We start from the raw sequence: 21,892 nt of genomic DNA, 5'->3' as shown, positions 1-21,892 counted from the left end.
AAAAAGCATTGGGGATTTGTGCAAGTGCTGATTCTGGCTAGTGTTTGGGGGTCCCTGGCCTAGTTGGTCACCTTTCCCCTTCCCTCTGCAAGCCCTAAGCCTGGCTAGGGTGCTACTGTGGAAGCATTCATTAGTTCGGAAAATGTCTCAGAGCCACATGTCCACTTAAAGATTATTTCCAGACTAATGAAAAATCTGTGTGTGCAAGCAGGTCCCCATTTTAAAATGGAGCAAAGCCCACCAACATTTCCATGGTAAGGAAATGGCAACAAATCAACTCTTTGGGATGAGTATGTGGTGAGCTTGAAACTCAAACCAAGTGTGACCGCCTCAGCCCCACCCTGGGCTGCTGACTCAGGACCAAGAGGAAGAGGGAGCTGCCAGACTTCACAATTTCTGTAAACAGTTCTTGAAAAAGGAACCACACGCTTGTCTTTCTGCCAGCCCCCAGCTTGTCCCCATAGCTGACAGCGCTGCCATTGTCTTTTCTCTGACACCCTAGGTCAGGGCTTCTTAACTCGAGCTCCATGGACCTCCAAGGGGTATGTGGAGAGAATTTAGAGGGTCTACAAACTTGGATGGGAAGATTATTTGATCTTTTCTCCACGAACCTCAAACAACAATTTAGCATTTTCTCAAATTAGGAATGTAGGTGACAAACCACAGTAGTATTAGCGGTATCTGTGACTTTATCACCAACAGAAATCACAAATATTTTCATATCACATTACAGTTGTAAGTATCTCAAAAAATCATTTGTGTTCATCACCACCTCAACATTTCTAATCTATAGAATTGCCACTAAATATTATGATTAAATGCATTATGAAAGTAGTAACATAACTAGATCACAAAATTTAAAAATATTTTTCTAACCATTTCGGTATGATTGTTTGCCTTTGTGATTCTATGTATTTTATTTTATGCACGTGAAAACATTATTCTGAGAAGGGATCCAGAGGTTTCACCAAACTGTCAAAAAGGTCCATGATCTAAAAAAGACCAAGACCCTGTCCTGGATCTTGGAACTCTCCTGCTCCATGGGCCTCACTTCTGATCCACAGAACTTTGCCTATCTTACTGGAGGGGTCAAAAGCACTTGCATGTTAGTGCTGTGACACTGGACAGGAAAAACTTTCTGTGCTTAGTTTCTTAATCTGCAAAAGGGGGAATAATGACACTACCTACCGTATAGGGTTGTGATGATTCAATGGGTTAAGAAATGTAAACCACTTAATGCCCAATACATGGTAAGCACTATTAGTTATTTTTGTTGTTATTGCTGGTTTATATCAATCATCTCATTAATATATGCTATTATTATCTCAATTTTCAGAAAAAGGAAACTGGGGCTTAGGAGAAGTGAAATGACCAAGTCAAGGGAACACAGAAAGGGAGTGGCAGAGCCAGGGTTCAAAGCCAGGTCTATGTGACTCTCAAGCCCAGTAGAGGTCACTCTTTAGCACACTACTGAGACGAGGTGATGGCCCTCAGAGAAATGGAAGCCATCAATGGGGTGCTCGCTGGAAAGGAACAAGCAGCTCTGCAAGCTCCTGCTTTGTTTCCCCCACTTGTTCCTACTGTCCACACCTCCAACCTTATCTGGGGGGCTCCCAGCTCCACGTGCATACCAGCAGCCCTCAGCCAGGTCTCAGGGGGCCAGTCCTCCTTCCAAAGGCCATTGCCAATGCAGCCTTCATCTGCAAAGAGGACAAGTCCATGTTCTCCCACTGAACCACAGTCTTGCAGTAACAAACTCACTTTAGAGTCATGGACCAGCCTCTGCTCCCAAGTGGATCTCAAGCCTCACAGGCCAGTGGGGTAGGGATTAGAGGGCCTGAGGGGAAACCCAGAAGGGCAGGGGCTTGTCTGGGGAGTGGAGGCAGTTTCGTGGAGGAAGTGGTCTTGAAACTGAGGAGAAGATTGATTGCCAGTTGGAGTGAGGCCAGGAATGTTCATGAATTTTTAAGGGAGAGGGAATGGAGTGTGCAAAGGCCCAGAGGCATGCAAGGGCCTGGTAGGTACAGAGAAGCAGGAAGGAATTCAAGATGTCTGGAATTTGGGCTGAGTAGAAGAGGAACGAAGGATAGCATAGGCAGATTAGATGGCATAGATAATTAATGAGCAGATAGGAAAGAAAATGCCAAAATTAGGTCTACAACTCTTCCCACGAGGAAAGAGAGCCATTGAGGGGTTTTGTACAGGAGCAGCAAGGCCAGGTGTGTGAATTCAAAGGCCCTTGGCCCCCACCCCCAGGCATGTTGAAGGTGGACCTATTAGAACAGGCAGAGACTAGAGCCTGCTTCAGTAGCCCAGGTGAGAGAGGAGGAGGGGCTGAACTGTGGGTGGAGAGGTCATGAATTTGAGGACACTCTTTCCGGCAAGCCTCATAGCCAACAGGCCTCATCTGTATGATGTAAGAGGTGAAGGAGACCACAGTCACTGGGGGCACCTGCCCTTCTCTAGCTTGGTCGTGTGAGGAGATCCTACAAGGCAAGGTTTCCCCAGGCCGTGGGACCTTTGCCATGAGTTCACCTGCTGACACCTTCCATTTTAGCCTCTTTCTCACCTGAACAGCCCACTGTAAGAGCAGAATAAAAAGCCCTGGCCCTACTTTCCCACACAAACACACCACCCCCACCCCCCATCAGGAGAGTTGCTGAGGTGAGGGGCCCTGCTCTACCCCATGTGTGGCAGGCAGGAAGGGGAGAGGGGACACAGGGAGCAGGTCAGGGCCTGCTCTCTGTCAAAGGAAATATCCACCCTCCTAAGCCTTTAAGAAACTGTTTTCTTCCAAGTAGGTCCCGCTGTTACCAGGGCAACCGAGAGCCCTGGTATTTGTGTTTCTGTCTTTGGAGTCCCTGGGGAGAAGTGGCCTGCAGAGCTTTCCCTAGTCTGGGCAGGATATAGGAAGTGCTGGCCGGAGGTGGAGCCCACTCCCCACCTCCCATTAAGGGGGTGGTCTCTTGCCTGATTAATGCCTCTCCTTATCCCCTGGAAGAGTCCACCCCCACCCTCAGGAGCCAGTTCTGGTGGTCAAGGGCACAGGCTTTGGCTCCTATGGACCTGGTTTCTCGAGGACAGAATTCTGCACCGACCTTGTGGCACATCTCTCTCAAATGGGTGTCACCTGCTGTCTAAGGCAGGTACCCAGGAGGGGCGAGCTCACATCAGACCATGGCACCTGCTGAGGGATCGTCATGCACGCTATGTTTCTTGATCACTTACTTTGTGCTAGAACTGGATCTGTGGGTCGGTTCTTGCTCCAGGGAGCTCTAGGGGAAGGCTCAGAACCAAATTGGCCATTTAATGTCACCTGGGCTAGTTAGTTCCCAAGGCTCTATGCTGCTCTAGGCTGGGCTGTGTTGGATGTTAGAATTGCCTAGGGAGCTTTCTAGATGTAGAAATTCCTGGAGATTCTGTTTCCAACGGCGTGGGTGCAGGTGGGGAGTAGAGGTTAAGAGTACGGGCTCTGGATGTCAAACTGCTGAGGTTCACAGTCAAACTCGGCAAACGGGGCAAGGGACCTCAAGCCACTTGCCTGACTGGTTTCCTCACTTGCAGAATGAATGTGGGGAAGTCACAGCTGTTTCACAGGCAGCAAGATTTTCCTTGCCTTCCTCCATTGGCCAGCCCAGGGGAGGTTTTTAGGACCCTCGCCATCCTTGTCACCCCTCTACTGCCCCCTTTCCCTCCCTCCCTCCCTCCCTTCCTTCCTTCCTTCCTTCCTTCCTTCCTTCCTTCCTTCCTTTTATTCTGATGTTTTCTTACTCCTGGCAAGCCAAAGGGCTTCTGTGAGGTGTGGCTTTGTCCCCTTCCACAGGGCAGCCAGGGCCCCAGGTGGGCCCTGCCCATCTCGAGGATTCCACACTGCTTTTGCAGCAGCCCAAGAAAGCATTGGTGCATCTGACAGCTAGATCAGTCTGTGATTCTGACCAATCTCCTGTCAATTCACATCCTCAGATTTTCATTTTCACAAGCTTCTTCTAAGCCACATCTTCCCCCACTCAGGCTTCTGCAGTTGCTTTTCTGAACCTGACTGCAGGATCTCAGATGAGCCCCTGGTAAAGGTTATTTCAGTGCATCTTTCCAGGTTAGGGAGAGTTTTTCGGCCCCTCATTCCCTTTTAGAGGAGATCTTCTAGTCCTCCAAGCTTTGTACCACCTGCAGATGCCCTTAGCAGGCTGCCTCTAGGTCTCCATCCAGTGGCCCATTTATTCACTCACTTCTTCATTTACGTACCAAACTAGGATTGAGATCCTACTGTGTACCAAGTAGTGTGCTGGGCCCCAAGGACTCAACAGTGACTAGATAGATCAAGAAGCCATGGCCTGAGAGGGGATGAGACTCATGCCAGAGCCCATATAGAGTCAGCAGCAAGGCTGGACTGGAATCCAGGGTTCTTTTCCCCATTCCCACAGTGCTTCCAGCTTTAGGGTTAGGGCAAGGCTGACTCTGTCTGACTTTTTTCCACCTTCTCTGGCCATATCACAATCTGGGCTCACCTATCACTACTTGTGATGTCATGAGAAATCCCCTTGGTGCTGGAGACCTTGTCAGGCCCCCTGAAGAGTAATGGGTAGTCCCAGTGCTCACTGATGAAGCCCACGACCCCATAACCCTGTCCCTCCCTAGAAGGGGCAGTCAACCACATACTCAGAACTGCCACCTGGCTGGTTCCCCCAGAGCTTCCAGAGATAGTGCACCTGATGCATGCTTCGTTGCTTTGGCAAAGACCCAGAATCCAGACAGGCTGAGACTTTAAGTTTGTCAGGAGTCTCTGCTGGGAGACAGCAAGCACGGTGTATTTGAGTTAAGAGTGTATATGGGTTTGGGAGTCACGAAGACCTGGAGTCCCCCATATGATCTAATATCTCTGAGACTCAGGTCCCTCCACTCTAAAATTAGAGACAGCGTCACGTGCCTCACTGAATTGTGGAGAGAAAATGAAATGATGTTGGTGAAAGTGCCTGGCACATGGTCAGAAACACCATGGTTTCCTCCCTCCCTCCCTTCCTGTTAAAGGGACAAAGCAAATGTGCCTCTGAAGTGGGGTTTGTTTCCCCCACTGGAATCCTGCAAGCTGGCGGCGGGCGGGGGGTAGGACAGGGCAGAACTAGGAGACCAGCCTGGCCATGTTAGACTACAGGGCCAGCGGAGTGGGGGCAGAGAGGTGCTAAGTGTCCTCAGAGCTAATGGGCAGCTGCAGGGCTGTGACAGAGCCACTCGCTAGCTGTCAACCTTGGGCCAGTGACTTCTCTCTAAGCCTCAGCATCCTCATCTTTAAGATGAGGGTAAGGGTAGTTAGTTCTTTCCCCCAGGATCATTATCAGAATGAAATAAGGTAACAGATGTGAAGTGCCTGGCATAGCACTCAAAAGTAGCAGAGGCTTAATGAATGTTACCACCCACTTCCCCTGGGGAAAAAAAAAAAAAAAAAAAAGTCCAACTCATGCTGGGAAACTTGGGCAAATCCCAGAATGGGATTCAGTTTCTTGTGACCCCACAGTCTGTGAGGAGCCATGAGATCTTGCTTGGAGGGCCTCTTACGTGGACTGCTCTGGGGACTTGTGATTCATCTTCACCAGCTAACTCACTGGTATCCCATAGCGCCACCTAGTGCCAAAAAGCGGAAGGGCCCTCCCCATCCCACCTGGTCTCTTTCTCTTCCTTCACTCAAAGTCCCATGCGTGCCTGTGCATGCCTGTAGGGCTGGGCCACCCATAGTCCCTGGGAGAACGAATGCTACTTTTCAAGATGCCCAGTGCTTCCACTTCCCTCCCAGCAATTTCTGCCATCCACAAATGCACAGAACTGTAGGCAGGTCCCTTGAGCTACACCGGCCCTTGGTTTCCTTGTCTAAGGATTTCAAGACTTCAGGGTAGGTTGACTCCGGCAGGGGACCTTGGAAGCACCCGATGCCTACTCTGTACCCATCTATGCTTGCTCAATAACAAAGAGACACAATCTTTACACACCCTTTATATTTTTATTGAGGAGAGAAAGCTTTAGCATACAGAGCAGCTTCTTATCTTCACAACACAGTAATGCAACAATAACACATGTATTCCAAACAAGTTTCCTCCCGAGCCTCTGGGAGACCTTGGGCTGCCTTCATACCCCTGCATGCTTCCCCTCCCCCCCACCCCTCTTTCAACCCAAGAAAGCTCCCAAAGCCCACAGTTCCTCTTACAGCTCTTATGGCTGTTACATCACAACAAATATTGAAGATCTGGGAAAGGAAGGAAGAGGGTCCAAGGGAAGCCCAAGCCCCTCCTGCCCCCAGAGGGTGGAAACCAGCTCACTGCTCATCTGCTCTGTCCCTGGCTGTGGCTCTGAGGGTTCGGGGTGAGAAGCACCATGGGAACAGGCAGGACCTGTGCTGAAGGGCCCCTGGAAGTGTGGGTTTAAGGCACCCGTCCTTCACACTCCTCACAGGGACATGAGGTAGTAGGGCCAGAGTGTCGACCATCAGCAAACAGGGTCCACCACCTCGAAGAATAGCAGGTCCCCTTGAAGAATAGCAGGTCTCCTCCTGGAATACGTTCTTGAGGAAATCAGACAAAATCAGCTGAAAAACAGACAAAATTTTCTTTACAAAGTTGTTTACTCCTGCCCTGGTGGGGATGGGGAAAACCAGACGATTGAAAGGTCCAACAAATTAGGAGAATGTTTAAATGAATATTCAGTATGCATGACTGCACAGGTGGCAGCCATTTTAAATCCTGCTGATCAAGACCTGGCAGGATGAGCTCAGGTTTGACAAGACATAGCAAGAACACACTAGAAAGGAAGGCAGCAAAGTGTTAATAGTGCTTGCCTCTGTGTGGTGGGACTCTTAATGTCTGGGGGAGGGGGGAGTTGTCCTTATAGTTTTCTCTATTTTCCAGACTTTCTTTAATGATTATGTATTACTTTTCTCTTTGGAGAGAGGGGACCTTTTAAAAAGGTAGCAACAGGTTATAGGAACCCAAATCCACTGATCCCCAGGCTGAGAAACAAAAGCGCTAATGAAAAGGGCATCTTACCTCCCACTGATGAATAGAGACCTCACCAGAAACCAGTCAGAGGACTGGGTTTCTTTGCGACTCCTCTCCCTCCAGCTCTTTCCTCTTGCCTCCAGGCCCAAGATCCTAAGGTCAGCCTGAGGTTATCGGTCAGACTCCCATGAGGAACAGAGGTTGAATTTACTATGCTTTCTTTCCTTTGGCCACAAACCCTGGCTGCACTTGCTCTGCTGCCAGTCACTGTGCAATAAGTCCAGTGTCCAGGGGCAGTTCAGGCCAGCAGTGGATTTGGCTGGCATTTTGTGGCCAGAACTGACATGGTGTGTGTTTTTCACTGCAGAAGCAGTGCTTTCTGGACTCAAGGCAAGCAGCGGGTCTCTTTATAAGGGCACCTGAGTTTGTACCCAGAAGTCCCAGGAGTTCCTAGGAGGCAGCCACCCTCTTAAGCTTTACTGTGTCACTGAAGCACAGCAGCAGGCCAGGGGTTGGCCCCCATGTCAGAGACATGAAGGGGTCCCAGCTGTGAGGCCATGGTGGGTGCAGCCTTCCTCTCTCCTCTCAGAACTAAGGGTTCCTTGAAATTGAAGGGAGCTCAGAGCAGGCCATGGGCCCTCTCTCTGTCCCAGAAGGAATGGCCAATCAGTCCTCCTCTGCAACTCCAAGGATAGAAAGTGTCCTGCAAAGACCTTTGACTGGAGGCTGCAGTCCAAGGCCTGGCAAGGGGAGAAGACCACCATCCCTAAGGAAAGAGTCACTCTTTACAATGGCAGAATGATCGTTGCTGCTTCTTTCTACTCCTCCTCTTCCTCCTCCTTCTCCTCCCCCAAACCCTAACTGGCTACCCTTTAGGCAACATCAAGGAAAGTGGTGGAGCCTGCAATGTTGGGTGCTGTCCACCAGGGGTGCCCAGGAGGGCAATGTGGTGAGAGGAAAGGGCTCCAGATGTGGCAAGTCAGTCCAAGAGCCCTGATACAGGAATCTATGCAAAGGTAGACTCAAGTGCTGTAAGTGGAACCAGCCTGCACAGTCAGTCAAGGGCAAATGTCGGTCAAGTTGTCCATTTGACATGTGGCTTTGCACACTCTCACTGGGCTAGATGTCGGGTCCTCTTCCAGGCCCTCTGCTGGAGGTGTGGCATGAAACGAGTGTAGGCTTCTAGGGACATTTCTGGATACCATCCTGCTCACCATCCTGCTTGTGTCTAGCAACTGGCCTCATTGGCTTTAGGAGTTCAGGGTAGCCTGTCCTCTTGCTCATTGGGGCAGATCAGTGAGGCATTGGGTGAAGTCCTGGTGGGTCAGTCAGAGAATAAAACTGTAGAACACAGGGTGAAGAAACGCAGGCGAGGTGTGGGTTAGGAACAACCAGAGGGGAAATACAAGAGGGTGACCAGTTCATTTATGGGAACAGGCCCAGAAACTTGCTCTCCAGCTCGTGGCAGGACTGAGCAGAGTACATGCCAAGAGGGCAGCTATTGCTGATCCCTCCTTTCCCAGGTGGCCCTGGTTGAGCACATGTTACTCTCTGGTCATGGCTGCAAGACGGTCTGGAATTCTGCAGGTCTTCTTCAGGTTCTGCAGGTCTGAAACTCCCTGAAGTCCTGGTCAGCAAATGGGGCAGGTATGGCAGCAATAGCAGGGGTGGGGGATGCAAAAGAAGGGTGTGTTCTGGGTGGCCATCTGGCTCCAGCACTCACACTCGAATTCGGCCACGAGCAGCTCGGTGGCCCCCCTGTCTCGGAGTGAGGCGGAAAAGCACGGGGGGGCGTCTTCGAACTTGGCGTTGCCCTAAGCGACCTGTGCGGCGAATCAGTGGGGGGGAGCTGTAGAATGGTGAATTGGTGCCTGGAAGGCCTTCCAGAAGTGGGACTCGATTCTGGTTCCTCCGTCTGCTAGGCTGTATTATGGGAGGCGATGCACCCAGGAAGTTTTCGGCGTGGTAACCATTTGTGGGGCCAGAAGTCTGGGATGAGGCGTGAACAAAGGTCGGCTCCATCTCCATTAGCTCATCTAGATCATCATCTTGGGCCTCATCCAGTGGCTCCTCCTCCACCTCACCATAGGTCTCCTCAGTCCCTGGCTCCTGCTGTGGCTCCCGCTCTGGTTTCTGGCCCCCATCCTCATCTTCATCTTCTTCATCCTTACTCTCTCCTTCCTCCCCATTCTTGTTCCTTATCTCCTCCTCCTCCTCTTTCTGTTTCATTTCCTCTTCCTCCTCCTCCTTCTCCTCCTCTTCCTTCTTCATTTCTTCCTCCTTCTTCATCTCCTCCTCCTCCTTCTCCTTCATCTCTTGCTGAAAAGCCCTCATGCGATTCCTCTGGTCTTTGGGGTGAAGCCTGTGCCTGCGTGCCTCCTGGTCTTCATCTTCACTGTAGTACTCTTCATCTTCACTTTCTTCCTCATTGGGAGCAAAAGGGAAGAGGATATTTCGAACCCCAGGGAGCGGGATAGGCTTGGGAACGCGCACTTTTCTTTCTATCTCCACACATTCGAGAATCAGCTCATCTAGGTCGGCCATTTCTGTTGACCATAAGAGCTCTTTGCGGAAGAATTCCGACAGGCCTTTGAGGAACTGGTTTTGGAGGTGGCAGTCATCCCAAGACAAGAATTGGGCCAGGAACTGAAAAGCATCTGCATAGCTGCCGAGGGTACAGTGGCCCTGCTTGAGCTTGCGAATGGCCTTTTTAGCCACACGTGGGGGGATGGGGCCACAGAATTCCTTACGGATTTCATCCAGGAAGCGCGGGAAGTTGGCATGCAAGGGGCTTCCTTCCCGGGTGACCGAGATGGCCCAGTCCTTGGCTTCGCCAGTGAAAAAGGAGATCAGAAAGGCCACCCGCTCGGCGCCCCCGGGAAAATGATCCTCATGGTCGGCTATGAAGGTCTCTAGCTGCATCAGGAATTCAGCCAGGTAGACTGGGTCGCCTGAAAAGGGCTCTATCTCAGGCCACTCCAGCGGTGGCAGAGGGGGCTGCGGGGGCGGCTCCTTTGACGCAGGCGGAGGCAGCGCCGGCGGGGGCGGGATGGGCAGCAGAGGGGGATCAGCGGGCCCGTCGGGGGTGCTGCGATCCTGGATCACGTTAATCAAAAGATCATCCGAGATACAGTCGGGCTCCGCGCGTGGGGGAGGCCGGCACAAGAAGGGCAGTTCTCCCCCGGGAATGGCTTCGATCTCACTGAGCGCGAACTCCAAGTTCTCCTCCGCAAGGACAGGCACTATGGGTACTGGCCAACGGATGTAGCTGGAGACATTGCCCCGCAAGGAATTAACCTCGGCCAGGGCTCTCCCGAGCTGGAGGCCCAAATTGGCATTCTCCCCGCGAAGGGCATTTAATTCTTCGCGCAGGGCCACATTCGCCATGCGGAGGCTGTTGAGATTTCCTGCCGCCTCAGACATCTCGACAAGCCCAGGGGCCCTGGGGCTCCGTGGTGGGGAAAGAGGAACGGGAGCTACAGGCCGCCGGAGGAGGCCGAAATGCGGCGGCGGGGCGCGGGAGGGACCAAAGTGCGGCGGCTGGGCGCGGGACAGGCCGGGCCACACCCACCGGGGGGAGCTCGGAGGGCGGCGCTCTGGGCGGAGGGCCCGGCGGCTCGGCCCAGGGCGCGTTACCTCGTCGCCGGGGCCGGAGAGGGCGGGCGGCGGCACGGGGCCCGGAGGCGCCAGGCGGAAGATGCGGGCGACACGGTGGCGGCGGCGACCGGGCGGGCGGGCAGGGGCGAGCGGAGCGGGAGGGAGCAGACTGCAGCAGGATCTGTCGAGGAAAAATCTTGCGGTCGCCGATTCCCCGCCTTTTAAGCGCAGCCTCGCACTCCCCCCGCCCCACGCAGGGGCGGGCCTTGGGGAACTGCGGTCGCCCACTGGCCGCCGCGCGCCGCTCCCCTCCAGCTCGCCTGCGCCTCTCACTGACTCTCTCCTTCCCTAGCTGCAGCTAACTCGGGTCGGGAAAATGCGACAGCGACTGCCCACTCGAGGTCGTCATGGCGACAGCCAGTGAACGTGTTCCTCTCCTCGGGCAGGCCCCCGAGTGTAGAGGAGCTGCTTCGCGAGGCGCAGCTCAATCTCCAGAGCCTGTTGCAAGGTACCGAGAGGGAGGGGGGCTGCGGCCGGAGCCCAGAGGCGAGATGCGCAGCAGCAGGAGGGAGGCAAAGAAGAAAGAGGACAGGGACCAGCAAGATAAAGAGAGAGAACAGTTTAAAAACAATCGACAAAGCAGTTTCCAGCTTTCACCTTTCAGCCTAATGATTCTGAAAGAGGCTATTTCCAGGGCTGTTTCCCCCCATCCCCACCCCCTTTTTTCAGCTCAGTAGCCCATGGGGAAACAAGGACAGAGACTGAGGCAGGGCCATAAGTCATACCATTCACCGAGAGCTGGGTGGGAGACTCCCACAATGTGGGCCCCCATTCCCTCCAGCCCCCCTCTTGCCACATCGCCCATGCCTTTGGGATGCTGGCACCAGAAGACAAAGGGGGCATCTGCAGGATCTCCCACTCTGGGCTTCACTCACTCTGCTCTTGCAATAACCGCCCCTGGATAGCTACTGCCTCACCCAAGTAAGCCCAATACACAACACCCAGGGGTCACCTATTTTGTCCTCCTAACCAGCCTGAGCTTCTCCATGTAAAGAATCACATCTTACTACCCTGGGGTTTCCAGAAGCACCTGGCAGAAGGCTGGGTTCCCTCCCCACCTGCCAAGAGGTGCTCAGTGGATGTTAAGCATGAAAAGAGGTCTTGTCAGCACTCCTTTATCCATACTAATAAAGGTTAACTCTAATGGCGAATAGAAAACTGCTGATGGACCACCAACGGGATGACAGCCATAACCCCCACCCCCTACCAGGGCAGTGGTAACCTTCGAAAAGCAAGATGCCAAGGGACACCATGAGCCTTGTGTTCAGATAACAAAGGAGTTGCCACGCAGAAAAAGAGTTGATGTGCTCTGTGTTGCTACCATGGCAGAATTAGGACCAGTGGGTGGAAACCCAGAAGGAGGCACATTCCACCTCCAGATAAGGAAGAACTTTCTGACACGCCTGACAGCCCCAACTGTCCGTGGAAGAAATGAGCTGCCTTGGGAGGGAGGGAGCTCCCCTTCCCTGCAGGTGTGTGCGCTGAGGCTGAAGAAGCACCTAGAAGGGCTGCTGAGGAGGGAGTCTGGGCACAGAATGAGGTGTTGGACCAAAGAACCCCAAGAGCAACCCCAACTCTCTATGATTCTAAGAGTCTTTGTTCAGTGTACATGCAGCATGAATGTCCCTTCTCTACTCTCACTTTCTTCATGTATTCATCAAATTCATCACTTCAATCAACCCCATTCAAATCTTGTGCATCCTTATTCACTGATGATGCCGCTGAACTTCTGCCTCTTTTGTGCTGTTACCTCCTCCTCCCCTCTCCTTCACCTTAGCCCTCCTAGACCTGACACCACTCACAGAGGGACTAAGGTGCAGGGAACCCAGCCCACAAAGGCTCAAGTAAGAGTTCTTGACATCCAAGAAAGAACTCCAGATTGGACTTCCTGGTATAAATCTCTTCTTGCTTCACACAGGTCATTTCCTTGGTAGGGTTGCAGAAAACCTTAAGAGCTGCAGGGCTTCAAAGAGAGGAACTTGCAGTCCAAAGTAGCAAAAGGTGTCTGCATTCTGAGCCTCTTTTCGTAACTGAGCACTCAAGGTGGGGGTCATTGAGATAAGGGCTTGGTCCCCAAACCACCACAGCATGAATTTATTGACTTTCTCTTCTCCTCGACCCTCATGGTCCTGGGAAGCAAGCACTTTTCCATTTCCAAATCCAGTGGCTCGAACACCTGGAAATAGCCTAAAGAAAATGCAAGTCAGGCCTGGCAGCTAGAGCAGAAGCCCTGGCTCATGGCCCTTCTCCGGCCCAGCACTTGGCCGTGGCACCCTAGAGTGTGTGTCTCCACTGTGCTATTTTTCAGAAGAATATGAGGAACAGTATTCGGAGGCCAGACTTGTGGGGCAGACCTTCCGCTCTTCTGATGAGGCCACTAAGCCCACCCCCAACCCAAGGCCCCAGTCTGCCAAGCGTCTGGAGTTTGTATTGATGGTGAGTTGCCTCATCCCCCACCTGGGAGAGCCAGCATACACCCACTGACAGGAGACCTCCAGCTGCTTACGTTACCCACTGGAAGCTGCTCACCTCTGCTCACCAGCAGAGCTACCCTGAGGCCCCACTGGGATGGGCCCTGCACAGCAGGTGCCTGGCCTGGCGGCCTGTCCACGCTTTCCTGCCTCCCAGACGAAGTCTCCAACTACCCAGCCTAAACAGCCACCCTATGGGCACTGGCTCATCACCGGGCAGGAATACACCCTTTCCATCACCTTCTCTCCCAACAGCCTACAAAACGGCAGCTGAGCGAGGATGAGACTACCACCCAGGGTGTGAGGGCCCCCGAGGCCTCCCTGAGCCTGTCTACCACAGCCGACAAGCAAACTGCCTGGAATAACCTCTTCCCTCTGCCCATCCTAGAGGAGAAGCGGTGGCCTCAGCCTTGCTCCACGCAGTCTGACATTGTGCCCATCAACATCTCTGGTAGAGTTGCTTAGCACCGCCTTCTTCCCTTCATGCCTCTACAGACCATCTTCTTCAATGCATTGGGTGTTGGGGGAGGGAAGTGAGACTTTCTTTGCTACCGGCTCACCTTGCGCTGTCACGGTCATGGCTCTTGCCAGGGAATGGAGGCATGCAGAAGAGGGGGCGCTGGCTGCTCTTTCTTCACCCCCTCCTGGCACTGCCACCCTAACTGAGACTATTTGATAGCAAACAAAATTTTCTTAACAGAAAGCTTCAAAGCCTTATGAACTTGTGTGCTCTTCAGAGCACATATGGAAACTTAAAGTTTGTGAGTTCTGTTTGGGTCAGGGCAAGACAACTTCTTGTGCCCACAGCTGGGTTTGGAGTACACTGATAAGAGTCGGAGCGGGAGAGTAGGGTCTGGAGTGCTGGTGGTAACAAGGGAGGATCACACCTGGGCACAGACCAAAGGCCTGGTGGCACTTTCACTGGACACTAGTCTTCTAGCAAGGTGGGCCTTCTCAACTTGTTTGGCAAGTTTTCAAGAAAAGAAGTGGTAGAAAGGTCCTAAGGCCAAAAAGATCAAAAGGGGACCCAGTACAACTTTGAGAGTGGGGAACATGATGTATTATATGTAGCCCAGCTGGCTGTGGCTCTGGGGGCATGTGGCACACTATACATCCATGATCTACACTCCATCAGCTGTAAGGGGAAGAGAAGGAGGGCCAGTCATTTGAGAAGGAGATAGGGCCACGCAGCATGATGAAACCATGATCTCAGTAACCTAAAGGGATCAGAGGGGTCCTGTGAGCCAGCGCCAGCCTGTGCTCTGCTGGAAAATGTTGATAAAGATGATGAGGACAGCTCTGGCCACACATGGCAGTGCTCCCTGGATATGGGGTCCTCCACTGTCACTGGCATCATTTCAGAAAATCAGAGGCAGGAAATAGAGCCCACAGCCTAGGGAAATATACCAAAAGGAGTGAGGGCTGATGAGGAAAGACTCCAGAAATGATGTTGAACATTTTGTGTCTAAATGTCTATCTTGGCCAGGCACAGTGGCTCACGCCTGTAATTCCAGCACTTTGGGAGGCTGAGGTGGGTGGATCCTTTGAGCTCAGGAATTCAAGACCAGCCTGGGCAACATGGTGAAACCCCATCTCTACCAAAAATACAAAAAAATAGCCAGGTGTGGTGGCACACACCTGTGGCCCCAGCTACTCGGGAGGCCAAGGTGTGAGGATCGCTTGACCCCAGAAGTCAGAGGTTGCAGTGAGCTGAGATGGCGCCACTGCACTCCAGCCTGGGTGACGGTGAGACTTTGTCTTTCAATAAATAAATAAATGTCTGTCTTCCTCTCAATGAGGCTGTCCCTGAGCTTTGCCCACAGAGTCACTTGCTGAGGAGTCTGTGGACGTGTGCAGCTGTGTGGCTGGCGGGGGAGGGTCTGGCTAGCCAGCTGCTGAATGAGAGAAAGGGAGGTGGAATCACAGACCTCGCCCCACCACCCTGCCTTGCCCTGACTCTGACCCAGCCATTTCCCAGCACCCAAAGACTGACCTAGCACTTTAAGAGAAATAGAGCTCTAAAAAATTTTTTTAAATAATATTAAGTAAGACATATTATTGAGGAAATCTTCCATTTTAATTGCGTTGAATTTGAAAACATTATCAAGTCAGTAAACAAACTGAATTAACAGGTATTTTGAAAGTACCATGTAACTCAGATGAAGTGATAACTCTAATCTGTGTCAATAATTTCCCTAAATTGAAAAGCCAGTGCCAGGAAAAAAAGAGAGAGAGAGAGAAAGAGAAAGAAATAGAACTCAATCACCATGCTGTGGGCCAGCTTTGGGAAAATGTGACCAGGAGACTGCAGGACAGACTATCAGGCATTTTCCTGGATGGTGGAGGGCAGTGGGGCAGCCTCTTGGAGACACTGGCCTCACCTGGCCCATATAAAGACCTTCTCTGAGAGAAGATCACAGTCAGGCAGCATCTAGTCCCAGCCTGCTGCTCTACACCAGTGGTTCTCACCCCTGGCTGTACCTCTGAATAATCACTTGAAGACTTCTAGAAAATGCTTCTACCTGAGCCCTACTCCCAGAGATTTCAGTGTTCTGGGGTAAGGTCCAGGTGTTGCAGTTTCAAAAGCTGCCCAGTTGATTTTAATAAGTAGCCCAGGGTTGAAAACCACTGCCCCAGAACACCTAAGACTTACAGGTAACCTGGGTGCAGCCTGGGAAACCCAGCATGCATGCCCAGGGCCAAGTTGGGAAAGATGGGGAAGAAGTGCCACCTGCCTTGGATGCTATTCATGCTCATCACAACTGCCATAATTCTCTTCTCTCAGGCCAATTTCCACTGTGCTTTAAACAGAAACCAGGATGCACCCAAGTGTCTTTATTTTGGCTACAGGGCAGCAGTTTGATAAACATGCAAGTTTGCGACACTCGTTGTTTAACACAGAGACAGCCGTGAACCCCAAGTCCACCCTGAGGCGGAGGCGGACCATTATTGGATTCTCTAACTTTTCCCAACGAGATCAAGGTGACCCCACCACAGCTGATTCCCCAGTCCCTTCCCCTTACCCGCTCCCGCCAATCCTGCCACCCAGGTGGTACTGTGGTGATGGGGAACAGGAATAATTGGGTGGAGGAGGGGGCCTCCGGATGTCCTGAAAAAGCCAATATGGTAATTAAGAATAGCTAAGGGCCTCATGTCAAGGGCGTCAACTGAATATGGAGAATAGGTCTCCCGGGCTAATGAATCCATTACATTATTGTTTCCCATTATAAATATAATATAACCAGATATGCCAAATTTAGGCAAATAGATGAGGAGAGAGGGATCCTCACCATCATCTTAACAGAACCATTACTACCATTAAGCGAATGCTGGCCAGGAGCACAGACCAGGGAGATAGCAGCGGGTAAGAGCCCTGGTCTTTCCGCTTACTAACTGGGAGACCATGGCCAAGTTACATAACCTCTCTGAGCCTCAGCTTCTTCATCTATAAACTGGGGATAATGATACCAACCCGGTGGAATTAGCATGAAGACTAGCGTTATTGTATGTAACTTGCCTACCATGTTCCTGGTACATAGTCAGTGTCCAACAAATGGTGGCTGTTACTACAAATTCTCATAGCAGTAGTAGTTATAATAATAATAATGACATGACAGTAGTAATTGTTTGTGTTTATGAGAAAACGTTTGGGGATTTGGAACATCCAAACGTTTTCCTCACATCTGTAGGTTATCCTCAGCCTCTTATGTTGCAAAGCTTAAAAGTGACTGATGCGAACAGTGCAACCAGACTCTTAGCTTTGCAGTTTGGGCATACTCCAGAGTCACTGCTGGAGCCAAACGTCACACCATGCTGTCCTTAGTTCGGAAGCCTCTACTCTCATCTCCGGATGGATGAATGCTGAGGTCTGTGATGGTTTCATGAGCCTGGGGTGAAAGTATGGGGAAAATGCAAGGTAATCCCACATGACACTTCAGCTCTAAGAGGAATAATCAAAGCTGGAAAGTATTTGGCAGCCATCTGGACCATTCAAGGGCACCGTGTGACTCACTGTGGGGTGACGGGCAAGGACCCAATTTCCCCAGCATCCTCATCCATGGAAGGGAAGAACCAAGGAATTCTGACCAAGCTGTTGGCAAATGCTTCTTGGCAAAAAGTTGGTGCTTCTGTCTCAAAACAGCTGGTGGGAGATCCCTTGCTGTAGCACTCATGTCCTGTGTTTATTTCCTCCAGGTCACAGCAACAGCCCAGCAGGCAGTGTGGCCCGCTCTACCACCTCTGACATCAGGCCCAGTCACTCAATTCTGGAAGGAGTTCATGGAAGAGTTGCAGTTGGTCAGGATGCTCGGTTCCCAAGTCTCACCTCGCCAGTACTGAGAACTCCTTCCAGTGAGCCAGACGAACCTCACCAGGCGCGGAGTGGCCCAAACCCTCCTGGCATGGAGAGCATGGGAATGGTGTACAGTGTCCCCAGTTCTTGCAATGGACCTACAGAATCAACCTTCTCCACTTCCTGGAAGGGAGATGCTTTTACCTACATGACTCCAAGTGCCACCAGCCAGAGCAATCAAGTCAATGAAAATGGGAAAAATCCTTCCTGTGGGAATTCTTGGGTCTCTCTAGACAAAGTCCCACCTCTGGTTCCTAAGGAGGCTGCTACCCTCCTTGTTGCTCGTGATAACCCAGCAGGATGCAGTGGGTCAGCTGGCTACCCTGAGCACCTTATTCAGCGAAGGCACATGCCCGAAAGACCCTCCAAGATTGGCCTTCTGACCAGTGGGACCACAAGGCTGGAGACAGGCCCCGGCGGGGCCAGCAGATTCCGGGAGCGGTCACTGTCTGTGCCCACAGACTCAGGCACCACAGATGTGGACTATGATGAGGAGCAGAAGGCCAATGAGGCCTGTGCCCTGCCTTTTGCCAGTACAAGCTCTGAGGGCAGTAACAGTGCTGACAACATCGCCTCCCTTAGTGCCCAGCAAGAGGCCCAGCACAGAAGGCAGAGGTCCAAGAGTATCTCACTTAGGAAGGCCAAAAAGAAGCCTTCCCCACCCACGCGCAGTGTCTCACTGGTCAAAGATGAGCCAGGCCTCTTGCCTGAAGGTGGGTCAGCACTACCCAAGGACCAGAGGCCCAAGAGCCTTTGCCTCTCGTTGGAACACCAAGGACATCACTCGTCCCACCCAGATGCTCAGGGTCACCCAGCTGTTCCAAACCACAAAGATCCAGAAGGTACACAATTCTCCCACCACTGGTATCTTACTGACTGGAAGTCTGGTGACACCTACCAATCCCTGTCCAGCTCCAGCACTGCCACTGGCACCACAGTCATTGAGTGCACCCAAGTTCAGGGCAGCTCAGAGTCTCTTGCCTCACCTTCCACCTCCAGAGCCACTACACCTTCCCAACTCTCCATTGAAGTGGAGGCCAGGGAGATATCCTCCCCGGGAAGGCCCCCTGGACTGATGTCACCCTCCAGTGGCTACTCCAGCCAGTCAGAAACACCAACACCTACTGTTTCCATGTCCCTGACCCTGGGCCACTTACCCCCTCCAAGCAGCAGTGTCCGAGTACGTCCAGTGGTACCTGAGAGGAAGTCATCACTACCCCCAACGTCACCAATGGAGAAATTTCCCAAGTCACGGCTATCATTTGACCTACCACTGACCTCTTCACCCAACCTGGATCTGTCTGGGATGAGTATCTCCATCCGAAGCAAAACCAAGGTGAGTCGGCACCACTCAGAGACAAATTTTGGTGTCAAGCTGGCCCAAAAAACTAATCCCAACCAGCCAATCATGCCTATGGTTACTCAGTCCGACCTACGTTCTGTTCGCCTGAGGTCGGTCAGCAAGTCTGAGCCGGAAGATGACATTGAGAACCCTGACTGTGCCGAGGAATCCAGAGCAGAAGAAGTCTTCACCTTGCCAGAGAGAAAGACAAAACCTCCCGTAGCTGAGAAGCCTCCGGTGGCCCGGAGGCCTCCAAGCTTGGTCCACAAGCCACCATCTGTTCCTGAGGAGTATGCGCTAACTTCACCAACCTTGGCTATGCCCCCCAGGAGCTCAATTCAACATGCGAGACCACTCCCTCAAGACAGCTACACGGTAGTGCGGAAACCAAAGTCCTCCAGCTTCCCAGATGGCAGAAGCCCAGGGGAGTCAACAGCACCCTCATCTCTTGTTTTCACGCCTTTTGCCAGTTCCTCTGGTGCTTTCTTCTCAGGAACACAGCAGCCTCCCCAGGGAAGTGTGGAGGACGAGGGCCCCAAGGTGAGGGCCCTGCCTGAAAGAATTAGCCTCCAGAGCCAGGAAGAAGCTGAGAAAAAGAAAGGCAAGATTCCACCTCCCGTACCAAAAAAACCCAGCGTGCTGTACCTGCCTCTCACTTCTCCCACAGCTCAAATGGAGGCCTATGTGGCAGAACCAAGGCTGCCTCTCAACCCCATCATCACCCTGGAGGAAGACGCCAAGTGTCCCCCCACCAGCGATGACCTGCAATCACTTGGTCAAAGGGTGACTTCAACTCCTCAGGCTGACAGTGAAAGGGAGGCAAGCCCTCTGGGTTAGTAAACTGTCTGTTGGCTTTTTCCTTCAGTCACAGGAGAGATGAGGGTGAGAATGAAGTGCCAGAGATGGAAGCAGATGCCCCAGAATAATTATCCTGATCCTAAGTCAGTGCAGGCACCTCTTGAGGGTTTGGGTTACTCTAAATAGGAACCACGGGCTGGCCTTACTGCCCTTGAGATCAAGACTAGCCCGGGGCAGATCTCCAAGGCCCAGTTTAGGCCACTCTCCCCTCTAAATCCCTAGTGCTGAGATAATGAAATCAAACTAGGTTCTAGCACCCTAGGACTTCAGCATCCCACGTCCCTAGCCAAGCATGCATCCTATCATGGGAACTACTCCTCCACCTCACTGTACAGTACTTTTCACTGGCTGCACTGAGTTTAATTCCCTGCATGGGACTCAATACCCCACCAGACTGAGTTCATGTGCCATGGCAGGCTTGGAACCATCTGAAACAATGGAATATGTTGCCACCAGCAGCCTCTCTTTGTGCCTTCTGGAGGAAAGGGAGCTCACTTTCTTGGGTGGTTTGAGTTCTTTGGCTCTTCCTGGAACCATAAAACATAATACGTAATGTTTCTCATCCTTTCTTTTTCTGTCTGTCTTTGTTTTAATTGTGGTAAAGTACCCATAACATTTACCATCTTGACCATTTTTAAGTGTGCAGTTCATTCGTGTTAAGCACATTCACATTGTTAAGCAACCAATCTCCCAAACTCCTTTCATCTTGCAAAATTGAAACTCTGTACCCAGTAAACAACAACTCCTCTTTCTCCCTCCCCCCAGATTCCTCCCTCCAACCACCATTCTACTTTCTGGCTCTATGAATTTGACTCTAGACACCTCATATAAGTGGAATCATACAGTATTTGTCTTTTTGTACTGGCTTATTCCACTTAGCTAATGTTGTCAGTGTTCATCCATGTTTCTCATTCTTTTCTGAACCCTTAACACCAAAAATCGAAATCTCATGGCCTTCTATATGCAGATTTGGACTTTCAGTATGAGTCAATCATGACTAAGCCAAGCAAATAAATCAAAGCCCCAGGTAGTTGTAGAAAACGCTTCCTCAGACTCCACAGGCTCCCCTCTGAGATTCAAGTAGGTTCCACTCTAACCCACTGGGTGGGAGTCAGTACTTTAGATCGTTCCCAGCTCCTTCATTTAGAGAAATTATATACAGTGTTTAAAACAAGAGAATGCTCGGGCCACCTGTTATAATAACAAAGGCATGAGAGAATAGGAACCCATGCTGATCTTCACCACTCACTTCACCTTGGGCAAATCTTTAAGCTTCTGAACTTCATGTTCCTCCTCTGCAAAATGGAGATATTAAAAATCTCCACCCTGCTGCCCTCACAGAGTTGCTTTGACCATCAAATGAAATAACATATGAGAATGTACTTTGTCCTATCTATTGTGGTCAAAGTCATTCCTTTTGGTTTTTTATGTCTAGGGAGTTCCGTGGAACCAGGCACCGAAGAAAAAAGTTTAATCAGTGATAAAACAGCCGAATGGATTGCGGAGGATGATGATGACGTGTTTGTGGCTTCACGCACAACTGAAGATTTATTTACTGTGATACACAGGTCTGCACCAGTTTCCTTAATTCTAATTGCAATTGCCTTCCCTTTTGTACTTAAAGAAAAACTGCTATTCCACATTGAAATCCTAATTGTAAAAGAAAAAGAAAAAAATTAAAAGTAAGAAAAAACTGCTACCTCTAAGCAGCCATTAGAATTGCACCTGGAGGCTAAGTTCAGATACCCACATATGTGAGCGCAGTCCAGGGCCTCGCATCTCAAATTCACTGATGTCGTTGGGTAAAGTGGAGGAAGGGAGGGGAGAGGAGGACCAGGTGCCGAGTGAGAGGCCCCTCGTCTCTTAGCAACCACTTGGCCTATTGTGGCTCCATCTGCTCTCTCTTAGCTCTGTCTATAGTCAGAGACATTTAACCCTTCACAGAATTCCTTGTACCAAAAAAATCCCATTAAGAGGTGAAGTGGGGCACCAGGCAGCATATCAAAACAGGAACTTAGGCAAAGAGGAACAAGATGGGGACCAGTTATTGGACAGGATTACAAGGCAGGGTTTCAGTGACAAGAAAACTGGGAAGAGTCTTATTAATGGAGCTAGACCACCAGTCCAGAACAGGATCAGTCCCCAGGCTGTCCTGATTCAGAGTCACTGAGCTACTAGCCTTGACTCCTGAAATTCATCCTTGGTCCCAGAACCTGGGCAGGATTGAGGCTAC

General features: G+C 51.3%; 2 protein-coding genes across 6 annotated transcripts in view; one reads left to right on the top strand and one right to left on the bottom strand.

Moving 5' to 3' along the window:
- The window catches only part of NHSL2 (NHS like 2), a 138,348-nt gene that overhangs the window by 112,623 nt on the left and 3,833 nt on the right, over window positions 1-21,892 (top strand). For 4 of the 5 annotated variants that reach the window (XM_021933036.2, XM_009197801.4, XM_009197803.4 and 1 more), the window contains exons 2-3: window positions 17,303-19,633; window positions 21,095-21,227. In XM_021933036.2, the coding sequence (XP_021788728.1) occupies window positions 17,303-19,633; window positions 21,095-21,227 (2,464 nt within the window). Of the gene's footprint in view, window positions 1-10,929; window positions 11,086-12,945; window positions 13,074-13,363; window positions 13,560-15,958; window positions 16,091-17,302; window positions 19,634-21,094; window positions 21,228-21,892 lie in introns of all 5 variants that reach the window. The other variant, XM_031660459.1, reaches the window with a different exon arrangement.
- Window positions 5,970-10,725, bottom strand: RTL5 (retrotransposon Gag like 5). Its single transcript, XM_003917870.4, has 2 exons — window positions 7,029-10,725; window positions 5,970-6,571 (listed from the first exon to the last, which is right to left on the bottom strand). Exon 1 carries the CDS (start codon window positions 10,401-10,403, stop codon window positions 8,700-8,702), a length of 1,704 nt encoding a protein of 567 aa, XP_003917919.1. The 5' UTR covers window positions 10,404-10,725; the 3' UTR covers window positions 5,970-6,571; window positions 7,029-8,699.

This window comes from Papio anubis, chromosome X (assembly GCF_008728515.1).
Source record: "Papio anubis isolate 15944 chromosome X, Panubis1.0, whole genome shotgun sequence".
Lineage (NCBI taxonomy): Eukaryota > Metazoa > Chordata > Mammalia > Primates > Cercopithecidae > Papio > Papio anubis.
The sequence above is the reverse complement of the archived record's forward strand: the minus strand, read 5'-3'. Positions and strand labels throughout refer to the sequence as shown.